This window comes from Ahaetulla prasina, chromosome 2, assembly GCF_028640845.1.
Source record: "Ahaetulla prasina isolate Xishuangbanna chromosome 2, ASM2864084v1, whole genome shotgun sequence".
In the NCBI taxonomy this organism is placed as follows: domain Eukaryota; kingdom Metazoa; phylum Chordata; class Lepidosauria; order Squamata; family Colubridae; genus Ahaetulla; species Ahaetulla prasina.
Genome location: NC_080540.1, coordinates 128,924,802 through 128,946,440, shown reverse-complemented (window position 1 = coordinate 128,946,440; position 21,639 = coordinate 128,924,802). Strand labels below are relative to the sequence as shown.

The following is a 21,639-nucleotide window of genomic DNA, read 5'->3' as shown; positions in this document are numbered from 1 at the left end:
AAAATTGTGAGGTACACACCAAAGAAAGCGAGATGTATTTATCTAATTGAAATCTAAGGAAGTTACAAATGCAAAATTGGGCAGTGTTAAAAACCTAAAATGCTTTTTTTTTAAAAAAAAGAAAAAAGAAAAAAAACTATCCAGTCTTTGGCAGTGGCGTTGTTAACATATCAATTCAATCCACATTTCAGTTTCTTCCAGACCCATAAAAGGACAGTCAGTAAAGTTTATAACCATTCAACAACATAGAGAAAATGAAGGGATGGGAGCATGGGCTAAGGAAAAAGAAAAACTGGTACTGTGTTGGCACAGAGTGAACATGAACTTTCACACTGATGAAATCCAGTGGGGGGTGGGGAAAGATCAATGAAAGAGGAAAGAGAAGAAACATACCCAGAATTAGTAACCAACTAAAGTTGGGGTTATGATGTTGGGGCTTCACCAAAGGATACCAAACATGTCTCTGAGGAACTTATGCTCATGCCTGCTCATTATCTATCATTATTGAGCTTCCTATGTGTAAGGATAAAAAGAAATCTAAGGACTACTAGACAGACATAAAATATGCTAGGGAGGTAAGCAGTAATCAGTTCTTACTATGCTAGGAAATTAAGAATTGGACATTTCATTGACTGAATGAAATAGACACTATCAAATGAATTTCCCTTCCCTTCAGATGTGTCCAGCTATAATTCCGTAGCTGGCATGGTTATGGTCTGGGGATTACTGGAGCTGAAATTGCTTCCAAAGGATTCAAGGATGGAAAAGCTGAACTAGATCTTCTAGAATAAGAATCCAAGAAGTTCCTTTTCTACCCACTGGAACCATCTGCCTGTAGAAGACTTTGTCTTCTATTTCTATAGACCTCGCTATATGTTGCTTCTTATACTTTAACCTTTAGCCTTGTTGGGAAGAATCTTGACTTTGATCAGGCTTGGGCTTAGATTTAGCTATGCAACCTATTTCTTATAGCAAATGGGTGCAATCGTCTTCAAACTACATGCTTGAATTGCTTTCAAATTTGTGGCTTCACTCCAAAGTACTCCGAAAACTAACGGTGTGAAAGTGCCAGGCAAACTGAGATTGGGTAGTTTATAGCCCAATCCAAAGCCAGCTGTGCCGCTAATATCTCCCTTTTTATTTTCTTGGATTTAACAAAGTTTAAGAGAGAGGAATGATTGTGAAAAGAGTGAGGGGGTGGGGGGAAAAGCAGGGCAAGGGGAAAAGAAATGTAGGAAGGCAAACAGCAGGAAGTAAAAAAGGATACCACCAAATGATGCAATTTATGTTAAACACGGCTCCCACAGTCTGCAACAATTAGAGACTGAAGGGTTAAGGTATTCTAAGCCGTTTCCTAGAAGGTACTGAAACTGCAATTATCAGCATTCATTGAAGAAAGCCACCTTAGAAATTTGCTTTATATTTAGGAAATCTGACCTTTATCTCTATGATCTAGGCGCGACGTAGGCAGAGGTGGGCAGGGGAGGGAGACAAGAGAGAGCGGTTTTAAGTATCAGGAAGATGCCACACAAAATAGCAGTCTCCTTCCTATCCCCTTCCCTACACTGTTATGACTCTAATAGGTATATACTGTGATTAATGGCTGGCAGCTCTCAGGTGGTGGCGGGATTTAAAGCAGAGGAGGGATATATAAGAAACTGTCCTCCCACCTCCCTTCAAAGTTCATGTTCAGCAGACAGCCACTCACCAGGTAAGCGGGCCTCAGAGCACACCTTATTGTCCAGAACTTTCACGCTTGCGTTGCCAATGTCATTGTTATTGTCACACTCCATACCTAGGTATGCGCCTGTCCTTTGGCCTGCAAAGGAGTTAATGCAGTTAGAGAGGGGGTGAGGCTTTGGTTTAATTCTGCTCCTCTTTAAGGTAGCAGAAAACATCACACACTTCAGAAATGAAGAAAACCTCAAACAGTGGCCAAAAAGGTAGAGCAGCCTTCTCCAACCTGCTACCTCCAGGTCTGTTGAAATTTCAAATCCCCAAATTCCCAATTACAGTCTCCACTAGTTGGGAATTCTGAGAACTGAAGTCTCTACATATCTGGAAGACCTCAGGTCAAGGGGGACTAAGGTAGAGAGTGGACAATAAGAGATGGGGATGCAGCGGCCAAAAGCTATTGTGGCTGGTTTCCTCCACCACCTCCATTTTCACTTCCCGTTTCAAGGCTATCTTTGCCAATATGGAAATATAAATGGGGAGATATTTGATCTTGTATGTAAAGGTATCAAATAAACCAGTCATAGCACTAGAGAAAGTTCAAGGAAAGCACCAATTTTATGGTTTAAGTTGTCTCTGGCTGGCATCTATGGAATATTCTGAGTAATCAAAACCCAGTAGAAATTTGATTTTGTTGTGACAGGATGGTAGAGCCAGATAGGATACAACATCTTCTCCAGGAAGGTTTGTTCAATGGGCTCTGAGAAATCACAGCATCTTCCCCAAAGCTATGGGTTTCATTATTCTGGACAAGATGCCAAGAGAAAAATAAAACTCATGGTAAGGGTCTATTTCTGTACAGAACTGTTGTTGCAAGGTTTGGACAAATTTTAAAAATAAAACAAAATCAATGCTTAAAAAATAAAAAGGGAATTCCCATTTGTATAAAGGTAAAGGTTTCCCTCGCACATATGTGCTAGTCGTTGCCAACTCTAGGGGGCGGTGCTCATCTCCGTTTCAAAGCCGAAGAGCCAGCGCTGTCCGAAGATGTCTCCGTGGTCATGTGGCCAGCATGACTCAACACCAAAGGAGCACAGAACGCTGTTACCTTCCCACCAAGGTGGTCCCTATTTTTTCTACTTGCATTTTTACGTGCTTTCGAAACTGCTAGGTTGGCAGAAGCTGGGATAAGTAACGGGAGCTCACCCCGTTACACAGCAGCACTAGGGATTCGAACTGCTGAGCTGCCAACCTTTCAATCGACAAGCTCAACATCCTAGCCCCTGAGCCACCGTGTCCCTTATTCCCATTTGTATACTGCCTGATAATATTCATCAATGTGAAGCATTTCTGACTTTGCTGACAATGAACAGTGATCTAATCAACCATAGAGTTTATTTTAATATGATTTACCTTCATAAGAATTTAGATAACCTAAAAGTGTTTCTTGTTAATATTCAGATCTAATTTAGACTGCAGAATGAAACCAAAGCTGAAACATGTAGAGGGGATTGCCTCAAAAGAAAACACAAAATTATTTTTAATAATATTAACAGCAACAGTAACTTTCCCAACTTTTAAATAGTCTCAAAAAAAAATCTGAGAATTTAGTCATTTAATTTCAAAAGAGCAAGCTGGGACTTTGTAACACCTTCAGTTTGCTCCCTGGAAAAGGGAAAATGAGCTAAAGAAAATCCTGTGTCTTTCTCTCTTTAATGACACCAATTCATTGACTTTTGGCCCCTGATCTGACCATATCTCTAAATTTTAATTATGGAATACATGAAATCATTCAACGTCAAGAGATCACAAATATATTAAAATATCAAACTCCTTGGTTTCCCAGGAGAAGAACTGCCTTTTTATTTACTTTTTAATTGGGAATGTAGGGAATGAAAATTACATCCCCCTGTCAGTGATGTTTCAGGATTACAGGTTTTCATTTAATAGAATGTCTTGCCAGCCAGATACAATTTTTTTTAAACTCAAGTAGATATATAGTCAGAATTGCAGAACTCTGAGCGTTATGACTGAGATGGTGTAGGGTTTCCTGCCTGGGCAGGGGGTTGGACTAGAAGGCCTCCAAGGTCCCTTCCAACTCTGTTGTTATGTTATGTTATGTTATGTTATGTTATGTTATGTTATGTTATGTTATGTTATGTTATGTTATGTTATGTTATGTTATGTTATGTTATGTTATGTTCAGGAATCTGGAACTTGGTTCTAAAACTAATAAAAGTCCTGTCAGCCAAAACAAAGCAAAAACATAGTTCTGATTCCTCTCCAAGTTTTTTTTCCCCAGCAATGAAATGTGGAATGGGGATATTATCCCAACCCTTGTAACTTTCAGACAATTGGAGTCAAAAATAATTTGCTGACCTATTGCCAGTTGTTTCTGCCCATTTTTCCTGAAAATGAACAAGGAAAACTGGCAGAACTCTTTAAATTTTCCATATTTTCAAATTTCTTCTACCTGCTCATTTAAGAAAGGCCTTTCTCTTCAAATTATAGCAAATCAGTTAGCAAACTGAGCTTGCCCCAAAGCAATGTGCCTGAGCTCTGCTCTTTCCTCATGAAAATGTGCCTCAGCTCTTTCCTCTTTCCCTGGCTGTGCTAGATGTGAAAGAGAACCAACATGGGGCATGTAGCAATGCTGTATTCTGTGTTACCATCTTCCTGTGTGGGAGAGGCATCCTCTTCTTCCATGACATCATTCCCCTGCCAAAAAAAAAAAAAAGATAAGGTGTGAATATACACATCAATGACTCATCACGTAGTAAGGATGATATTAATATTCCCACAACATTCTTTTCTCCGAAGGTGATTGCGGAAGCTATAACCCGGCTAATCCTTTTGCAAGTGCTTGCTTTAAAAAGCATATAGAACTGACATTTTCTGAGTCGATGTACAAGTCCAAATTATAAAATTTGGAATCGCAGATCTGAATGCTGGCCTCTGGATAGTCACTTTTTTTTTTTTTTGCACAAAGCACAAGGTAAATTTTTAGAAGTGTGTTGCAGTAATTTAGACTAGGCCAAAAAAACAGTTCAAAAAAACACCCCCATATAAGAAATTATCTTGCTTGTTTAAATGAATAAAATATAACAATAATAAATAATGAAAAGAAAAGAAAAGAAACAAACTCAAAGGGCAGACTTGATGGACCACTAGGTCTTTTTCTGCCATCAGTTTTCTATGCTTCTATAATAGGTTCACCTAACCATTCTAGCCACAGTAATCTAGTCTATCGGTTTTCTCCAAACTAGCTTGTTTGCTTGCTTGCTTCCTAATTTATCTACACAATTTATATGGCTGCCCATGCTACAACAGCAGCATATAAAAATTAAAAAGAAAAAACTTACTTCAACAATCCAAATGACCAAGATGGTAAAAATCATTTCCCAGAACAATTACAAGTAACCAGCCAGCAGAGTTCATAACTTCCCAGCCCAAATACTTCAGGGAACAGCCAAATCTTTAGTGCCTAACAAAAAGCTAGCAGGGGCCATCTGGATCTCTGGTGGGATGCGATGTGCTTTTTCCAAAGGAATTGAGATTACAACTTCCAGAATTTAAAATCAGTATGAATAATGGACTTGCTACCTGGGAAATCTCAGAATCATAGTCATAACATATTTGGAGGAATGAAATTGAGAATGCCTGAGTGAAGTCAGACTCCTCTTTTATTGAGCCAGAGTATTTCCTGCATCTTGTTGTTCTGGGAATGACTCCCATTTCTTATATCAACTTCTCATTGCTTTAACCTGGAATACCGCTAGACCCCTGGTTCCTAGTCCTAAGAATGATTCCTAGCTATCCAATCTACATTTTGGGGCTTTTCTGTTTTATTTTGCCACATGGTTTCCACTTGCTTTGTGTTTTGCCTTGTAGGATGTTGTTAAAAAAGATTTTGCATACAAATAAAAACTATGGCTCAGAGACAGACCTCACTTTCCTTGTTAAACAAGTTTCCACATATAGAACTTTACCTCCGCATCTCGTTCCTCTGCTGAGATACTGACAAAATTTCCATCGGGAGACTCAACTGGGGTTGACTAGGAAAAAAGAAGAGAAAACTGAAAAATGTTGATGGGCAAGTATCCTCTAAAGACAAAATACCATCTGCCAAATCATATCAGTAGTACTAACCCAAACATAACCAAACATGGTTTGTCTTTCCGAAATGCTAATTTACTTCTTTATTTCCTCCCTGAATGAAAAGGAGGCATTTGAAAAGATACGGAGAAGATTTGCCAGGATTTGCCTACTGCCACAAACAGCCTCCCACCGACCTGTGCGCTCTCACAGGGAGGGCCTCCTTGGGGTGCCATCAGTGAAACAATGTCGACTGGCGACCCCAGGGAGAGGGCCTTCTCTGTGGGAGTTCCTGCCCTCTGGAATGAGCTGCCTCCGGGGCTTCGCCAACTCCCCGACCTCCGGACCTTCCGCTGTGAGCTGAAGACTTCTTTATTCCATTGTGCTGGGCTAGCCTGAATAAGTCATTTTAAATGGGGTTTTAGTTTTTTATACTGTTAGTTTTTAATATTTTGGCCACTATTTATATAAAGTTTAGTCTGTTTTTAATTTTGTATTTATTGTACTTTTAACTGGCTGTGAACCACCCTGAGTCCTTCGGGAGAAGGGCGGTATACAAATGCAATTATAAATAAATAAATAAATAAATCAGTTCCTGCTGTTCCCAGGACAATGTCATGGTGGCTACAGACACCATTTTGGCAACTGTCTTGAATGCTAGATGTGTCCACTCAAACTCCATTCAAAACATGTACCGGACTATTTTAAAAAACAAACAAACCACTATGTGAGGATTTCTTTTAAAAGCGACAAGCATTATAAAGTAATTTGCCTGAATAGGTTTGCTTGCATCAAATCAGAGGGTAATTTTTCATCCCCTTGTATTGCAGCTTCTGTTACTTGTCCCTTGATTGGTCTGGAGTTTGATCTACTTACATCTCCTTCTGAAGGTACCTCACTGACAACAGCAGGGGATGCAGCCATGTCTCCATCTTCTTCAGTGCCGGGGGCTACATAGGAACCTGACATGGAAGACATGGTATCTGTGCTGATTTCGGAGTGCTGACTTTGGGAGGAGGCCATAGACATGACTGACTGAGCCAGACTGCTACTAACAGGATCTAAGGGAAGAAGGGAGGTGGCAGACAAGGCAGAGTTAGAGAGAGATGTTAGAGGAGCCACCCTTGCGTCCGACCACTGCTACAGTAGTATCTGCATTTCACTATGTGCAATCTTGAGCATCATTTGCTGGAATGGTGGAGTGAACTTTAACAAAAAACCACTCAGCCAAAGTATTTACGAGTGCCCAAGTTTCAGTGGTGGTTTTACTCTGAACAACTGCAATTCTTGTGCTGCTGGGCTCAGATAGTCAATAAGATCAAATATTATATCTAGCTTCTGCTGAATTGTCTCTGGACAGTTCATAAAAAAAATTTGTCCACCTACAGATGAAGTGACCAGCAAACTTCTTCTCAAATGCAATAGCATAGCTTTTCATCAGTTAATGAACATAATATCATGGATTACGGGACATATAGGCAGCACATATGCAAAATCATTTATTTGGAACTAGGTTATAGAGTGGATGTGAGGCAGATCCTTTAGCTGTTTCTGAAAATCTTGTCAAGAAAACTGCAAGGACTAGGTAAGGCAGTCTCCAAAAATCAACACTGAGTCAAAGGCACAAAAATTCAACTTACATTAAACTGGAGGAAAGAAAAGAGATTAGAAACACCTTTTCTACTGTACCTTCTGGAGAAGAAATAGTAGAAGAAAGAGGTGTTCCTGTGCATGAAGATGGATCTATTGCTCCTGAGGAGGACAGGGTGATATTTTCACTTTCAGGTGTCACACCACAATCCTGAAAAACAAGGAAACCATAATCTATAATGAAAAACTACTATAAACTGGATCTGACTCAAGCACTTAATCTGACCACTATTATCTTACGTTAACTAGGACACCTTCATTATATATGGTTTTCTCTTCTAGAACTTGCCAGCCAACATGAGCATTACTGAGAATTCTGAAGGGCATAAAGGCTAGGGAAAACTGGTAGATTTCCCCAAGATAGCCTTAAATTAAGAAAGACGCAAGAATAAGAATAAAATTTGGAATATCTTCAGTCATTTCCCCAAACCAACTGAAGCACTGGAAAATGTAACCTTTTCAAGATGAGTCTTATAAAATGTTACACTCTAACCCAAATCCATTTCATTGGAGTAGATCAATTTTAAGAGGGGTGTTATGTGCTACTGCCTGTGGGAACAGAGACTCTATCCTATCATTTTCAGATAGCAAATCCTCATTACTCTTAACCAACAAAGGTTTTACTCAGCATTTTTGTATCTGGCAAAGCAATTTTAACTGAGGTGAGAGGAATTCCACAGCTCGTAAAGTTCAGTTCTGTTTCAAGGTAGATATTTTCAAGAACTGATTCTTTTCCAAGTCTAAATTCACTAATATGCCTGCAGATTTAACTCCTTTATATGCAAAGGGCAAAATCTTCCTTTTCCTAATGTGTCTTCTATACTGTAGGTCTGCAGGAGGAAAAAAGCGAGCAGCAGTTAGGCTCAAGTAATATTAAAAAGGGGCCTCTGTGGCTCAGACTGCTAATGCAGTCTGTTATTAACAGCAGCTGCTTGCAATTACTGCAGGTTCTAGTCCCACCAGGCCCAAGGCTGACTCAGCCTTCCATCCTTTATAAGGTAGGTAAAATGAGGACCCAGATTGTTGGGGGCAATAAATTGACTTTGTATATAAATATACAAATAGGATGAAGACTATCGCTAACATAGTGTAAGCCGCCCTGAGTCTTCGGAGAAGGGCGGGATATAAATGCAAATAAAAACAACAAACAAACAAAAACAACAGGAATTTTAAAACAATCACCTCTCCATGAGGACAGGGAGACTTTCTTTGGGAAATCCTGACTTCAGATTCACTACAAGCCTTATCCTCTTCTTCATGTAATACTGAGGAATTCTGTGAGATTGACCTGGTGAAAACACACAAACTAAATGTAACTTCTTTGTAAAAGCACACAAACTAGAATGAGGGAATGGGGGTCTCCAAAAATGCTACAGAAGGCTCCAGCTAGTAAGGCTGACAGCTAGTAAGATACATTAAGAAATCTAGTGGTCGGCACAGGGTTCACAGAATAATAATTGCATCTATGACAATAATCAATGGTGTTCATGAATTTCTCACCATTTTTTAAATTATTACTTATTTAAGAGAACCGAAATGCCTAGACGTTCATGAGATCTATGTTCTCCAATGAGAACCTGGCCTTTTTTAAATTGGAATAATGATTAAATAATTGTCTGAGGGACACTAAGCAAAATCATATGAATCTGAAAAGATTGTTGACCAAAGGATTGCATTGGAGACAATAGACTTAAGGAATAGGATATCGCCCATAAGGTGCTTCTGCCTGCAGCTCATTTACTGTTGTGCAAGAGGGAAATGACAAGAGGTCACTTACTTGGAGAGGCTCTTCTTTAATTTATGTCCTTGACTGCCACAATCTGATAAGCGTTCAAGGGAAGGCAATGTCCGGATGGGAGGCAAGTGGCTGTCACTGCCATATGTGGGTAGCATGCCTGACACATGGTTGTCCCCAAGCACACGGACTGGAAGGGCTGCTGGGGATGGAGTGAGAGGCCCATTAAGGGCTTCCAGCAAGGAGACCACCTCATAGCCAGGAGGGATGTTTTCTGAAGACTGGAGGAACAGAGAAGGATATGAGAAAGAGAAGCTATTCTTAAGCAGCAGAAACTGTTATCAGGAAGCTCAATACAGAACAGAAAGCTCTAACAACTCTCAAAGAGTACACAAAATAGAAAGAGACCAGGACCACTGAGGGAAAAGGAGTGATTCTGGAACACAGTTCCCTTCAACACTGTGGAAATCAGATTGCTTTTAAAGGCAAGTTGAAGATCTTTATTCTGCATTACTGGGTTAGTACAGGCTTTCGTTTTTCCACCCTATTCTTTTTTTAACTGAGAATTCTGTGTCAATATCTGGAATACCTACACACACACTTCTATCCCAAGAGTTTGTTTTAAGATAGTGTTATTACTGGTTACTGGGGCGTGAGCTAGCTTTACTGAATTGATTTGTAATTATTATCTTTCTTGCTGTTTTGTTTTTTAGGCTCTGCCTTGGTCACAGCATGTAATAATTAATTAATAATTGCCTCGGTTAAACTCTTTATTCTAAGCCAGGGGTGTCAAACTCGCGGCATCATGGCGGTGTTATGTGACATATCGGGACTTTTTCCCCCTTCGCTAAACTGGGCAGGGGCAGGGCCAGCACGCGACATATCTGGCCCGCCGGCCGCGAGTTTGACTCGCCTGTTCCAAGCCAAGTAATTTGGATTTCTTAGCTTGAAATATTTTAGCTGGTAGAGAAGATTATGGTGGTTTTATGACCTGAAAAAGGAAAAACAGTCAGGAAGAAAAACATGTGCACATAAAGAACAGTCTTTCTGAACATAAATAAAAGACCTTTGTGGTCACACTCTTCTATATTTTTGCCATAAAAATGAAGACTTAGCTCACTCCTTCTGCAGAGTAATTCTTGACTCATACTTCTACAGATGATAAATGCCACTTCTGTAGAAATGAGAGGAAAAATGTTCTATGAATTCTCCAAAAAGTGGATTGAATAAGATTAGGCTAGAATTCTTTTTCTCAGCATCAAGTTTTCTAAGTGCACCTTTTTTTAAAGACAAGTCAGTAAATAAGGAGGATCACTGAACAATATCATCTGCAGGCTGAAGCGCTATTGTTCAAAATGCCCTTACCAGCTTTGAATATTGCAACTTAGTTATCGAGATATTCTGGTTTTTCTCTAAACCTCATACTTGAGCTGTGCTTAAGTGTGGATGCACATTAAAATAAAATTCTAGCAACTGCCTTAATCATCTCATCTGCCAAAATGCCAGCAAGTTCTCTAGCTTCTGGGTTCCTGCTTCTGGCGCATCATGTTTACTTGCTTGATTCTGCTTGGGGAATGACTGTTATGCTCCCTGAGCAACCTGGAAGAAAGATGGTAATTTTTTCATATTTATTTTTAGAAAATATATTTTGCCTTTTCACTGTTTTTAAAAATCCCAAGGAGGATTTTTTTTTTTGGCTTCTTTCTTCTTTGGCACTTGTACAAGTTAAAATGTTTAAAGAAGCTATTTTTTTCTTCTGTGGTTGTGAAAAAGACTATACATCTGAAATTTACTACTACTGTATTGCTCTCACACTTTGGTATAATTAATTTGGTAAGATAGTATAGTTGTGCAATTGTTTCTCGTTCTGCACAATGAAGGTATCTAAGTCTGGTTTTTTTTTCACACTTTTACACATGCAATAGGCATGGACTGGAAATACAGAAAAGTCCATTCAAATATGGTCCTTCTTCTCAAACACAAGCAGGTCACAATAAATACTGCTTGAATTGGTTCTTATTTGTCGTCAGAGTTTTTCAGTGGATTTAGATAAGATCTGGGCTTGCCACTTCCAGCTCTAATTTCATTACAACTTCATTGTCAGTGGCATTTCTTTCTGGATTACTCCTCTATAGAAAAGGTGGGAGTGAGGAAAAAAAGCCTCATGGTGCTCAACTCCTCTCCCAAAAAGAAGGAGCAGCCCAGGAGACCGTCTCAGCCAAGATGGAATAAGATCAGCATCTGAACAATCAATCCACCCATACTCACTGAATGTTCCTCTGAATCTGATGTCTGGGATGCAATGATGGGGTTGAAGTTGGTAGGGGAGAGGGGTCCCATTTTTTTCCTCATGGCTCTGATCTGTAGCAAGGCCCGAAATGCTGTGAGGAAGAAATGGGAGAGGGATGGAGAATGGAATAAAACACGTTTCAAATTCTGCTAGAAATTTATCCGAAAAACCAACTGAGGTAATAGGTGACTGTGACCACTAAAATGCAAGTCAAATATAATCACAATTGGCTGCGCTATCCTTTCTCTTCTGATAGTTGGTTGTTAAAAATGAAATAATCTTAGCCTATCTTGGGTGTAGGCAGTTGTTCATTTCTCAAAGTGAGAGGATCAAACAAACAAACATCTGATCTTCCAATCTCAATTTTTTTTTTAAAAAAGATCAGGACTTACGTAATCTGCAGATGGGACAATTGTTAGCTTGATAGCGCAAGGTGTCAGCACAAGTGTTGCAGAGACAGAGATGGCGGCAAGGTAAGATCAAGGTGTCTCGGACGTCGGAGAGGCAGACTACACACTCTGCACTATTGTCACTCACCTCATCCTCTGCCACCTGGATTAGAAAAGCTTGCTGGTATGCATGTCCTTACAAACATGTGTACTTAGTGAATTCAAGGAAGGGAGGGAGAAGTCAGCTTTGGAAGCCATACTAGGCCGGAAGCTTCCGTGCTGCCACTTTCTCATGTGTGGGAAAGTAGGAGGCGGGGAGTTCTATTTACTAGGATAGGTAAACTGGCACATCTGGGAAAACACAAATCTGAGGGGTCCAGGTTTTCCTTCAGTAAATCAAAAAACCCCAAAACTATCCCCGGACTCTGCAGTCGATCACATGCTCCAATCACCAACCATCCCATCTCGAGACAGCACTCCGACCACTCCTTCTCCAGATGCAGGATCGGCCTGTTATTATGTCTCAAGACCAACTCTCTACTAAATCCCCGCCCCCTCCTACTTTCCCACACATGAGAAAGTGGCAGCACAGAAGCTTCCGGCCTAGTATGACTTCCAAAGCTGACAGGGAATCCCTGGTGGTCTAGTGGTTAGGATTTGGCGCTTCTCCCCGCTGTGGCCCGGGTGACAGTAGGTTTTTAACATGGAAACTTCCAGACAATCTGGTTGAGACTGTGTACAACATGTACATTATTCTCCATATTTAGCTCACCTTTGAATCCTGTGTGTTATATTTGTTTTCTATCCCATAAATTTCCTGAAGGAGATAGCTCACTCCATCCACCTAGAAAAAGCACCAACACTGAAATTACGTTGGAAAGTAGGGGTCAAAAGGGGATATGAAACTCCAGAAAGAAAGACTGCAGAAATTATTTTCTTCTTTCTGTTTTACTTTTCCCAGTGAAAAACTTAGTTATCTAACTTGAACAGGCACCTTTCCATATTAGGAGGAAAATGCTTATAGTGAATTGGTGACCACCTTTGTTTTTACCCACTGGTTGGTTAAAAGCTCTTTGCAACCAGTACTGTTGGAAATGGGCTGGATGGCCATCAAATTCCTTGCCATTGCACAAGCAGCTTTCCCTAAAATGTAACAGGAACTAGTATGTGCGGGAAAGCAGAGAACCTGATCCCACCAGCCATACACTCACCACTTGCTTTTGTTTGAGGGGTTTCACACAAAAGCCGCCATCTGCATGCTGAGAGGAAGAAATACAAATGTTCAGGTGGACTTCAACGTCACAGTCCGTCAAAAGAAATTCTAGAGGATAGGTGTGATGAAAGAGAACTCACTCCCTAAAACACAATTATACTCCACAAAGAAAATGTCTCCTATTCATATCACGCCTGCCTTTTTCTTCAAAAGTTTAACGATCACTGTCTTTTTAACTCAGACCATTTTTACTCACCCAGCATTATTCTACGAAACTACCACTGCTCAAAAAAGTCCCTTGTAGTTGTGTTATCTTCCTCTTCTTCATTATATAAATTTTAACATTGTAACTAAATATTTTACTTTATTTATTACATTGGTTCAACCTGCATACATTCAACATGAGAATTTGGATTCATGCATTTTGCCCATTGAGTCAGCAAGAACGCAATGTTTACCTTCTCAAAAGTTGCCAGCAATACATGGCAGTGACCCATATGCTCTGCAAGACAAGATCAAAATTGAGGTTCAGGATGATACATAATTTTTGCAGAAATTGACGCAGACTGGTACATTTTTCCCCTGCAGTTGTCCTTAATAGCAGTAATCTTAATCGATCACAATTATAACCAGGGTAATTAAGTATACATATATGGTTCATTACAGATGCCTTTCTAAGGGTTTCAGTTACTAATGATATTCAACAGGACACAGAATCAATTTAATTGGCAGTAATTTTTAGAATGTACAGTGGCAACTTGCAAGACATGTCAATTCAGCTTCCCATCATGATGCGATCACCATCTGGAGGATGCTGATTATTTGCACCCATTCCAATTTAGCTTTCAGTGGGGATATGATACTGAGATTTCTTTATTCATCTTAATGAAAGGCCTATACTTGAAACTGGCTGAGAAGACTGATCCCATTAATTCTCCTGGATCTGTAACCAATTTTTCATACATTGACCATGGTATTCTTTCTGAACTTTCTGAGAAGATTGGGATCTATAGTGATTCCAGCCTTTCCATGTCTAGAAAGTGGTGCTGAGGGTGTATTGTCTTGTACTTTGACTGATATGATGGCAGCATCTTACAGGATCCAATCTCGAATACATCCTATTCAACAACTACATGAAACCACTGGAGGAAGTCATCCGCAGCTCGACAAATGGGTGTCACTAGCATGCTTAGCCATTTTGTCAGTGCGAGCGACAGCATATAAGTTTAATAAATTTAATAATTTGACACTTCGTTTTCTTGTTCCTTCCAGCAAGCTCCAAGTAAGCAATTGGTAGCTGGTTCAGTTCAGTAATAGGCTGCTGAAGGAGAACATCCTAAAATTAAATCCAGACAAAATGGTGGTATTATTGGTAATGTACGAAACTGAATAAGGAATTGAGATACACCCTAGTTCGGATAGGAATGCAAGCCCTCTGATAGTGCAGGTTCACAGTTTGGGAGAACTTCTTGGTCTTCACTGGATTTGTGATATCTATGGCAGGGAGCACATTTTCACAGCCAAGATTAGTGTGCTAGCACAATCTTTCTTAAGCCAGAGATTTAGCAATGCTATTACATGCTTCGATTGACACCTCTTTTGATGACTGCAATCTACTGGACTTGGGGCTTTCTTTGGAAAATGCCTAGAAGTGCAATTCATGTAAAATGCAAGAACTAATCTGCTAGCCTGCAGAAAATACAGAAATCCTATAATGCCTGTACTTTTAAAAATCCATTGAATATCAGATACAACTATCACAAGTTGTGATAAATTTAAAAATCCAAAATAATTCTCTTGCCATTAAGACCCTCAGGAGAAGACCATCTATCTGGCACACATGGTGTGTGTGTGTGTGTGTGTGTGTGTGTGTGTGTGTGTGTGTGGACTCTAGTGATACAAAATTGTCTACCCCAGAATATTCTGATCCATTCCAGGGATTGCAGAAGAGAACACGAGGACTGGGAGGAAAGTTCGGGGATAAAAGACTTTGCATTCCTAAGTCTTCTTTTCCATGCTCCCAGGCAATGAAATACATCCAAAGGAAATACATCCTTTGTCCAACATCTCCCAAAATTAAGACAGCGTGTAAAGATGTGTCTTCTTTACCAGGCTTTTGCTCAGGGATTCAATTTTCAATTTTAATTTTCAATTTTTTAAAAAACAACAACCTTGCTCGTCACCATTTCTTTGAACAGAAAGTAAACTATATACCGAATAGAATAAACAAATAAATAAAGCAAGAATGTGAATCTTAAGAGCATCCTTACCATCTCCCTCATCTACCACTGCAAGAACCACCATGGGATAAATTTCACGGTCCAGATCAAAGCTCAGCTGCAAAGAATGAGAGGCCTGAGGTAAAAAGGCAAGTGAACTTAGAGAGTAAAATACTGGTAGCATCAGTAAAATTATAGTAATCCACTCATGTGCCCAGCAAGCATTATCACAGGTGTGCAATACTATAAATGCAGACACCCTGGGGAATCCTCATTTAGAAAGAAATGTCTGGAAACATTCTGTTTTTTTAAAAAACAAACATACAGTACATGTGTTACTTCTTTAGCATAAAACCCAATATATTCTGTTCCCCGATAAAGATATCTATTTTGTGCAGCATGCACAGACCCTGATGAAATATAAATCTAATAGGATAATTGCTCAAAAAAGTAATTTCTCACTATTAATTTCTTTGAATATGCTTCTTCCTTACCTCTTCTTCAGCCCATTCTGAGGGATCAATACAATGGGAAGGCAAACAGAATTGCTGGCATACACCTCGCTTATAATGGACAGTCTCGGAGTGTAAACTGCTCTCCTTGGGGATATAACTATAAGAAAAAAGTGGATAACCCAGAGTGAACAACCCCATACAATGCTCTTATCTTCCCAACCTAGTAGGGAGTCTTCCAAGATATGGAACATCATCTTCAGACAGCATTTAAAGCTACCTTCTGACTGACTCAAAATTTTTCTTGTTCTATATTTCATTTCTGCTTGCCTGTAATATATTTTATTGATACAGTTGTTTTATCATTGAAATTGCAATGCTGCTCTGAAGAATCCCTAAGCCACTGAAAGATGTGTAAAAAAATTCACTCCTAAACAGTTAATGTTGTTATTGGCCTTTCAGTTAATCTTGATTCTTGATGGTTACTAAAACAAGTCTCTGGAATTTTCTTAGCAACGTTTTTCAGAAATAGCCTGCCAATTCTTTCTTCCTAGGGCTGAGAGAGAATGTCTGGCCCAAAGTCACTCAGCTGTCTTCTGGGCCTAAGATGAGACTAGAACTCGTAACTTCTAACCAGCACTTTTAACCATTCCACGAACTAGCTATCATAAACTAATATAACTAATGCAGATATCAGAAAAGAGCTCTTCTTTCAGGCATGATATCAATATCACATTTCCATTTTTGTGTTACTCCCCCTTTAATTTGCTACTATCATGTTTATTAGAATATCAATTTCTCAAATGAAAAATAGTCATCTGAGGGCCTATTTTCAGGGCCATCCAACCTGCAGCCTTTCTTCGTTTTCCAGCTATGCTGATTGATCAGGAGGCCTTCATTTGCATCTTTGTAACATCAGCATATTTCAGTTTAAGCTGGCTTCCATGAACACTTCCACAATAGTACTGTTTTTAGAATCTGCAGTGATGTATCGCAAACCAATTCACGGTGCATATGGTCCTCAAAAGCCATTTTAGGCTAAATTCTGCCACGCCACAAGGCAGGAAAACATGAAGCTACAATTCAGGCACATATTTGTTGTAAGAACTTTGGAGATCACCTTTTCAAATGGGGCCATTAACTTCTACTTAGCTGATTTCTCCAGCATTCCAACTTTCCAAAGAGATAAGACAATAAGCAATAACTAGGTTATCTGCAGTTGTTCTTTCAGCTGTATAATCTTTTCTATCTGATGTCTGTCTCCCCTTTCTCCATGTACTCATCTTAGCTATCCATGTGAGTCACTTGTATGTATTTTGTGCCCTGTTTCCTATCAAAGATCCAGGGAGGGTGGTGGCAAGTCCCTTGTTAAAGCCCTTAATTATAGTAGAAGTAACAACACAGAAAAACACATAATAGAAACAAAAGAGAGAGATAAACTGATTTACTTTTTGTAGGATTTTTTTTAAAAGGATAAATCTAAATGTGAAGTCCTTTTGAGCAGTGGTGGGTTTCAAAATTTTTTACTATCGGTTCTGTGAGTGTGGCTTGGTGGGCATGGCATGGCTTGGGTGTGGCAGGGGAAGGATACTGTAAAATCCCCATTTCCTCCCAATCAGCTGGGACTTGGGAGGCAGAGAATAAATGGGGGTGGGGCCAGTCAGAATTTCCACTACAGGTTCTCCGAACTACTCAAAATTTTTGCTACCGGTTCTCCAGAACTGGTCAGAACCTGCTGAAACCCACCTGCGCTTTTGAGGCTGGGCTTCCTAGCCTCCCTGTCTGATGGGTCCTTATCTCATTTCTTTACCCAATACTGGAACACAGTGTTAATGCCTCAGGCTTTGTTAGACAGTTACCTACCAGCTGTGTGCAAGTGGTAATTAACTACCAATGGTAGAATATTTTGGTTGCTGTACACTGCTGGATTTTGTATACTATAACTGCCTTTAGTTTCCACACTATACTTTTCAGTAACTTAGATTTTTGGGGGAGAAGTGTCCTTAACAGTATTATTTTATTTTGAAATTATTTTCATTTTTCTTTGTATGTGTGGTGTGCATATTACATATGTATATGTATGTGCACAGATACAAACAAGCAAAGGCACACTTGCCACTCTGATTAGGTAAAATTAATTCTAATTTTTATATATAATTGTTGATTTAAGATATTATAGAGCTGCTTTACTTTATACCATATATCCAAAACATATTGAGAACTTTTTAAACCTGTCTGGTTTTTGGCACATGGATTAATTTTCCTTAATGTGCAGCCGTTCGTCATGAGTTAAAATGTGTTTCTCAAAGGAGTGCTCTTAGAAAATAATATCATTTTACTTTGATTCATCTGCAGTATTTTAGTGCTGAGAAAAATGCATTTCCATTACAAGAGAATGCCATCATTGTGATTGCAAGTGCTAGGCTTCATAGAATGGCAGATTCCACTGACATCTATAATTTCATGTTATATTAAAGCAAGACTTTTTCTTTCTTGCTTTCTTACTTTTTTTTTTGGCAATGATGATCAGCATGCTAGAGAGAACTCGCTACTCAGAACTCTGTAAGGGAACATTCTTCTAAGGGATAAAAGACAACAAGGGGCATTCAGGCGACTTCCATGCATTTAGCCAGCATGTAAATTTAAGAGGATGATAGTGCCTATCCATTCTGCTGCCAATTTTTAAATTTTTCAAATTCCATTCGTTCGGCACAATTTCTGAACCTAGACATTCCCTATAAATATGACCAAAAGAAAAATGATGTTGTGATCTCATGTAAGACACTCTTTTCAAATATCCCACAACAAAATGGAAGTTAATAGGACCAGGCTTCTTACCTCACATACATCAATCTCCTTGAGCTGAATTTGGTGGAAAGCTACCTTGATTGTCAACCCAACAGGCATGATCAAACTCTATTACATACTTAGGAGGAAGCTGCTTCAAGCAGCTAATTCTACCCTCTATCAACCCAAGGGTACAGGCCTTTCTTATATCCAATGAAATTTAAACCTGGCACCCTCTATCCCCACCTTTCCTACAACTTGATGCTAGGAGGCAATTATAGCTCTGGAGTTACCTGCATTCCTACAGTAGATACTCCAGTCCTCTACTTACTGGATATAAAACAGCAGAGGTCATCAGAGCATTTTGCATTATTATTATTATTATTTATTGGATTTCTAGACCGCCCTTCTCCCAAAGGACTCAGGGCGGTGTACAGCCAGATAAAACATAAACAATGTACAATTAAAAACTAAATTAAGAAACTTATTATACAATTGGCCGAAAAATTAAAATATTTAAAATCTAAAAACCCCAATTTAAAACATAAATAGAATTTAGAATTTAAAAATTTAAGCAGTTTAAGAAAAACTTAAGCCAGCCCCGCGCGAATAAACAAATGTGTTTTCAATTCGTGGCGAAAGGTCTGAAGGTCAGGTATTTGGTGTAAACCAGGGGGAAGTTTATTTCAGAGAGTAGGAGCCCCCACAGAGAAGGATCTTCCCCTGGGGGCCGCCAGCCGACATTGTTTGGCGGACGGCACCCTGAGAAGTCCCTCTCTGTGTGAGCGTACGGGTCGGTGGGAGGCATGAGGTAACAGCAGGCGGTCCCGTAAGTACCCAGGCCCCAAGCCATGGAGCGCTTTGAAGGTGGTAACCAAAACCTTGAAATGCACCCGAAAGGCAACAGGTAGCCAGTGCAGTCTGCGCAGGAGAGGTGTTACATGGGAGCTACGTGGAACTCCCTGCATGATGATATCTTGGTTACAAATTGCAGTTCCCTGAACAGACAGCCCTGTCCACTTTTCCTCCTAACAATGAGCAACGATAGTTATAAAGTGATCCCTTTTACCCAGCACTCCTTTGATTTACCTCACCACTCCATTCTGAAATTCTTCAGTGGCTTGATAATAAATGGTTATGGCCACCCGTGCATCTGTATCAAATGTGAACTCCACGTTGTACTGAACTTTCGCTTTGCTGACTTCTTCACCTGGAGTCTTCACTTCTTCTGTGCATCTAAAAGAGCAGAACAAAGTAACCATACATTTTATATAAATGCTGAAGATTTAGCTTTTTAAGGAGTGATCTGGGGACTTCTAGGAGTAATCATCCCAATAAAATCTGGAAGGTACCAGGTTGGAAGTTGCTACGGTACGATTGTGCATGTTAGAATGCAGTATTGCAGGCTAATTCAGCTGCAATGCTACATTCTGCCAGGAGTTCGATCCTGACTGGCTCAAGATTGACTCAGCCTTCAATCCTTCCAAGGTGGGTAAAATGAGGACCCAGATTATTGGGGGAAATATGCTGACTCTGTAAACTGCTTAGAGAAGGCTGTAAAAGCACTGTGAAGGGGTATATAAGTCTAAGTGCTATTATTATTGTCAACAATTGTCAATAGTTGCCTCTGGTTTCTTATAAATACGAGACCAGCATTTTCTCATGAAACCCTAGGGTTCCATGAGAACTTGATGAGGTTTCATAAGAGACTGAAGTTCATTAAAATCTACGCAATTTTTCCTAACTACAGCTACAGGTTTCATGTCATGAAAATGTCTTAACCCTGTGTCATGCCCCTGTCGGAGTCTGAATCCAAAGGGGAAGACAAACAGCTGACAGAGAACGAGAGAGTGGCTCTGTTGGTTGTGGAAGAAACTGGGGAAGGGCAAAGTCAGGCTGGGCAGAGCAGGTAGAACAAGGGAGAGGGGGTTCAGATGAAGACCAAGGCCAACCCCCTCCTCATCCTAGGCAGCGCAGGAAAGAACGGAGAAGAGAGCAACATGGGTTGCATGACCTACGAGGGAGGAAAGGGACCAGATTCCCTTCACAAGGCACAAGTGCAGATGGAGTTTAAAGGAGAGGCAAATGGGAAGGGCAGTTGTTGGGAAAAACTGGTTTGATTTACTGCCATGCTACTTCACTTCTGGAGCTCCTTATCTTGCTGCCCTGCCGGACTAATTACCTTATCTTGCATTGTTGGATTTATAGTTGTAAGTTTTCTGCTTACAATGTTTCGGACTGAAATATTACAGGTTGGTGGAAGTGCTCTCTCCAGGCTGGAGAGTTGAAAGGGGCATTGGGGGCACAGTTGGTGATAATAAATGGACTCATACCGGTTCTCTGGCTATGTTGACTTTGTGTCACATCCCGGGTCAACACACCCTGGTCCTGGGCCAGGGGTCCTTAACCTCCAGTCCATGGACCGGCATTGATCCGTAGCATGCCAGAAACTGGGACACCCAAACAAGCAAAGTCCCATTTGTTGGGATGCAGGCAACACATGAAACCACATCCCTTCTGGTCCACAGAAAAAAACCTTCTCCACAGAAATGGTCCCTGGAGCTCAAAAGGTTGGGGGGCGTTTCTCTAGACCATAACCATAAGAAATGGTATTGCCTTTTCTTGAACTACTATCACACTATCTTCACTGGGACATACTTAGGTAAAATAAGTAAAGAGTAAAGGGTTCTTGAATCCAGGATTGGCACGGGTTTTGGGTGACTACACCAAGACTTTCTGCAGCCAAAACTTTTGTAGGTATTTCCCCCCCCCCTATACATTCCAGGATTTGTCCATTTTTTTTTATTACAGAAGAAATATCTAATGGTAGTTTAAGAGGCTGCTCTCTGACGGTGAGTTCACAGATCAGCAGCAGAGCATATTATTTTGTATGCAGAAAGCTCAGGGAGTTCAAGGTTCAGCATCAGTAGACCTAAGACGCTTCCTATATTTGCCTGTGATTGTGGCAAAATATAAGAAGGCCTTTAATATTCATATGTGCTATTTCCATACTTCTGGAAGTAAGTGTTGAAATCACAATACTGAGATTTGATAGGAAAATGCCACTATATTGTTTACTTCAGCTAATATTTATACCTATTGGCTACATTTATTTATTTATTTATTTGTTTATTT

General features: G+C 39.9%; 1 protein-coding gene across 1 annotated transcript in view; it reads right to left on the bottom strand.

The window, feature by feature from the left end:
- The window catches only part of RNF157 (ring finger protein 157), a 114,543-nt gene that overhangs the window by 13,140 nt on the left and 79,764 nt on the right, over nt 1-21,639 (bottom strand). The window contains exons 4-19 of the mRNA XM_058173297.1: nt 19,594-19,740; nt 15,760-15,877; nt 15,317-15,383; nt 13,505-13,548; nt 13,045-13,092; nt 12,606-12,677; nt 11,837-11,996; nt 11,423-11,535; nt 9,197-9,435; nt 8,602-8,707; nt 7,459-7,570; nt 6,646-6,830; nt 5,664-5,729; nt 4,344-4,392; nt 1,709-1,819; nt 1,438-1,452 (exon numbers count right to left, since the gene is read on the bottom strand). Coding sequence (XP_058029280.1) covers nt 1,438-1,452; nt 1,709-1,819; nt 4,344-4,392; nt 5,664-5,729; nt 6,646-6,830; nt 7,459-7,570; nt 8,602-8,707; nt 9,197-9,435; nt 11,423-11,535; nt 11,837-11,996; nt 12,606-12,677; nt 13,045-13,092; nt 13,505-13,548; nt 15,317-15,383; nt 15,760-15,877; nt 19,594-19,740 — 1,652 coding nt within the window. The remainder of the gene's footprint in view (nt 1-1,437; nt 1,453-1,708; nt 1,820-4,343; nt 4,393-5,663; nt 5,730-6,645; nt 6,831-7,458; nt 7,571-8,601; nt 8,708-9,196; nt 9,436-11,422; nt 11,536-11,836; nt 11,997-12,605; nt 12,678-13,044; nt 13,093-13,504; nt 13,549-15,316; nt 15,384-15,759; nt 15,878-19,593; nt 19,741-21,639) is intronic.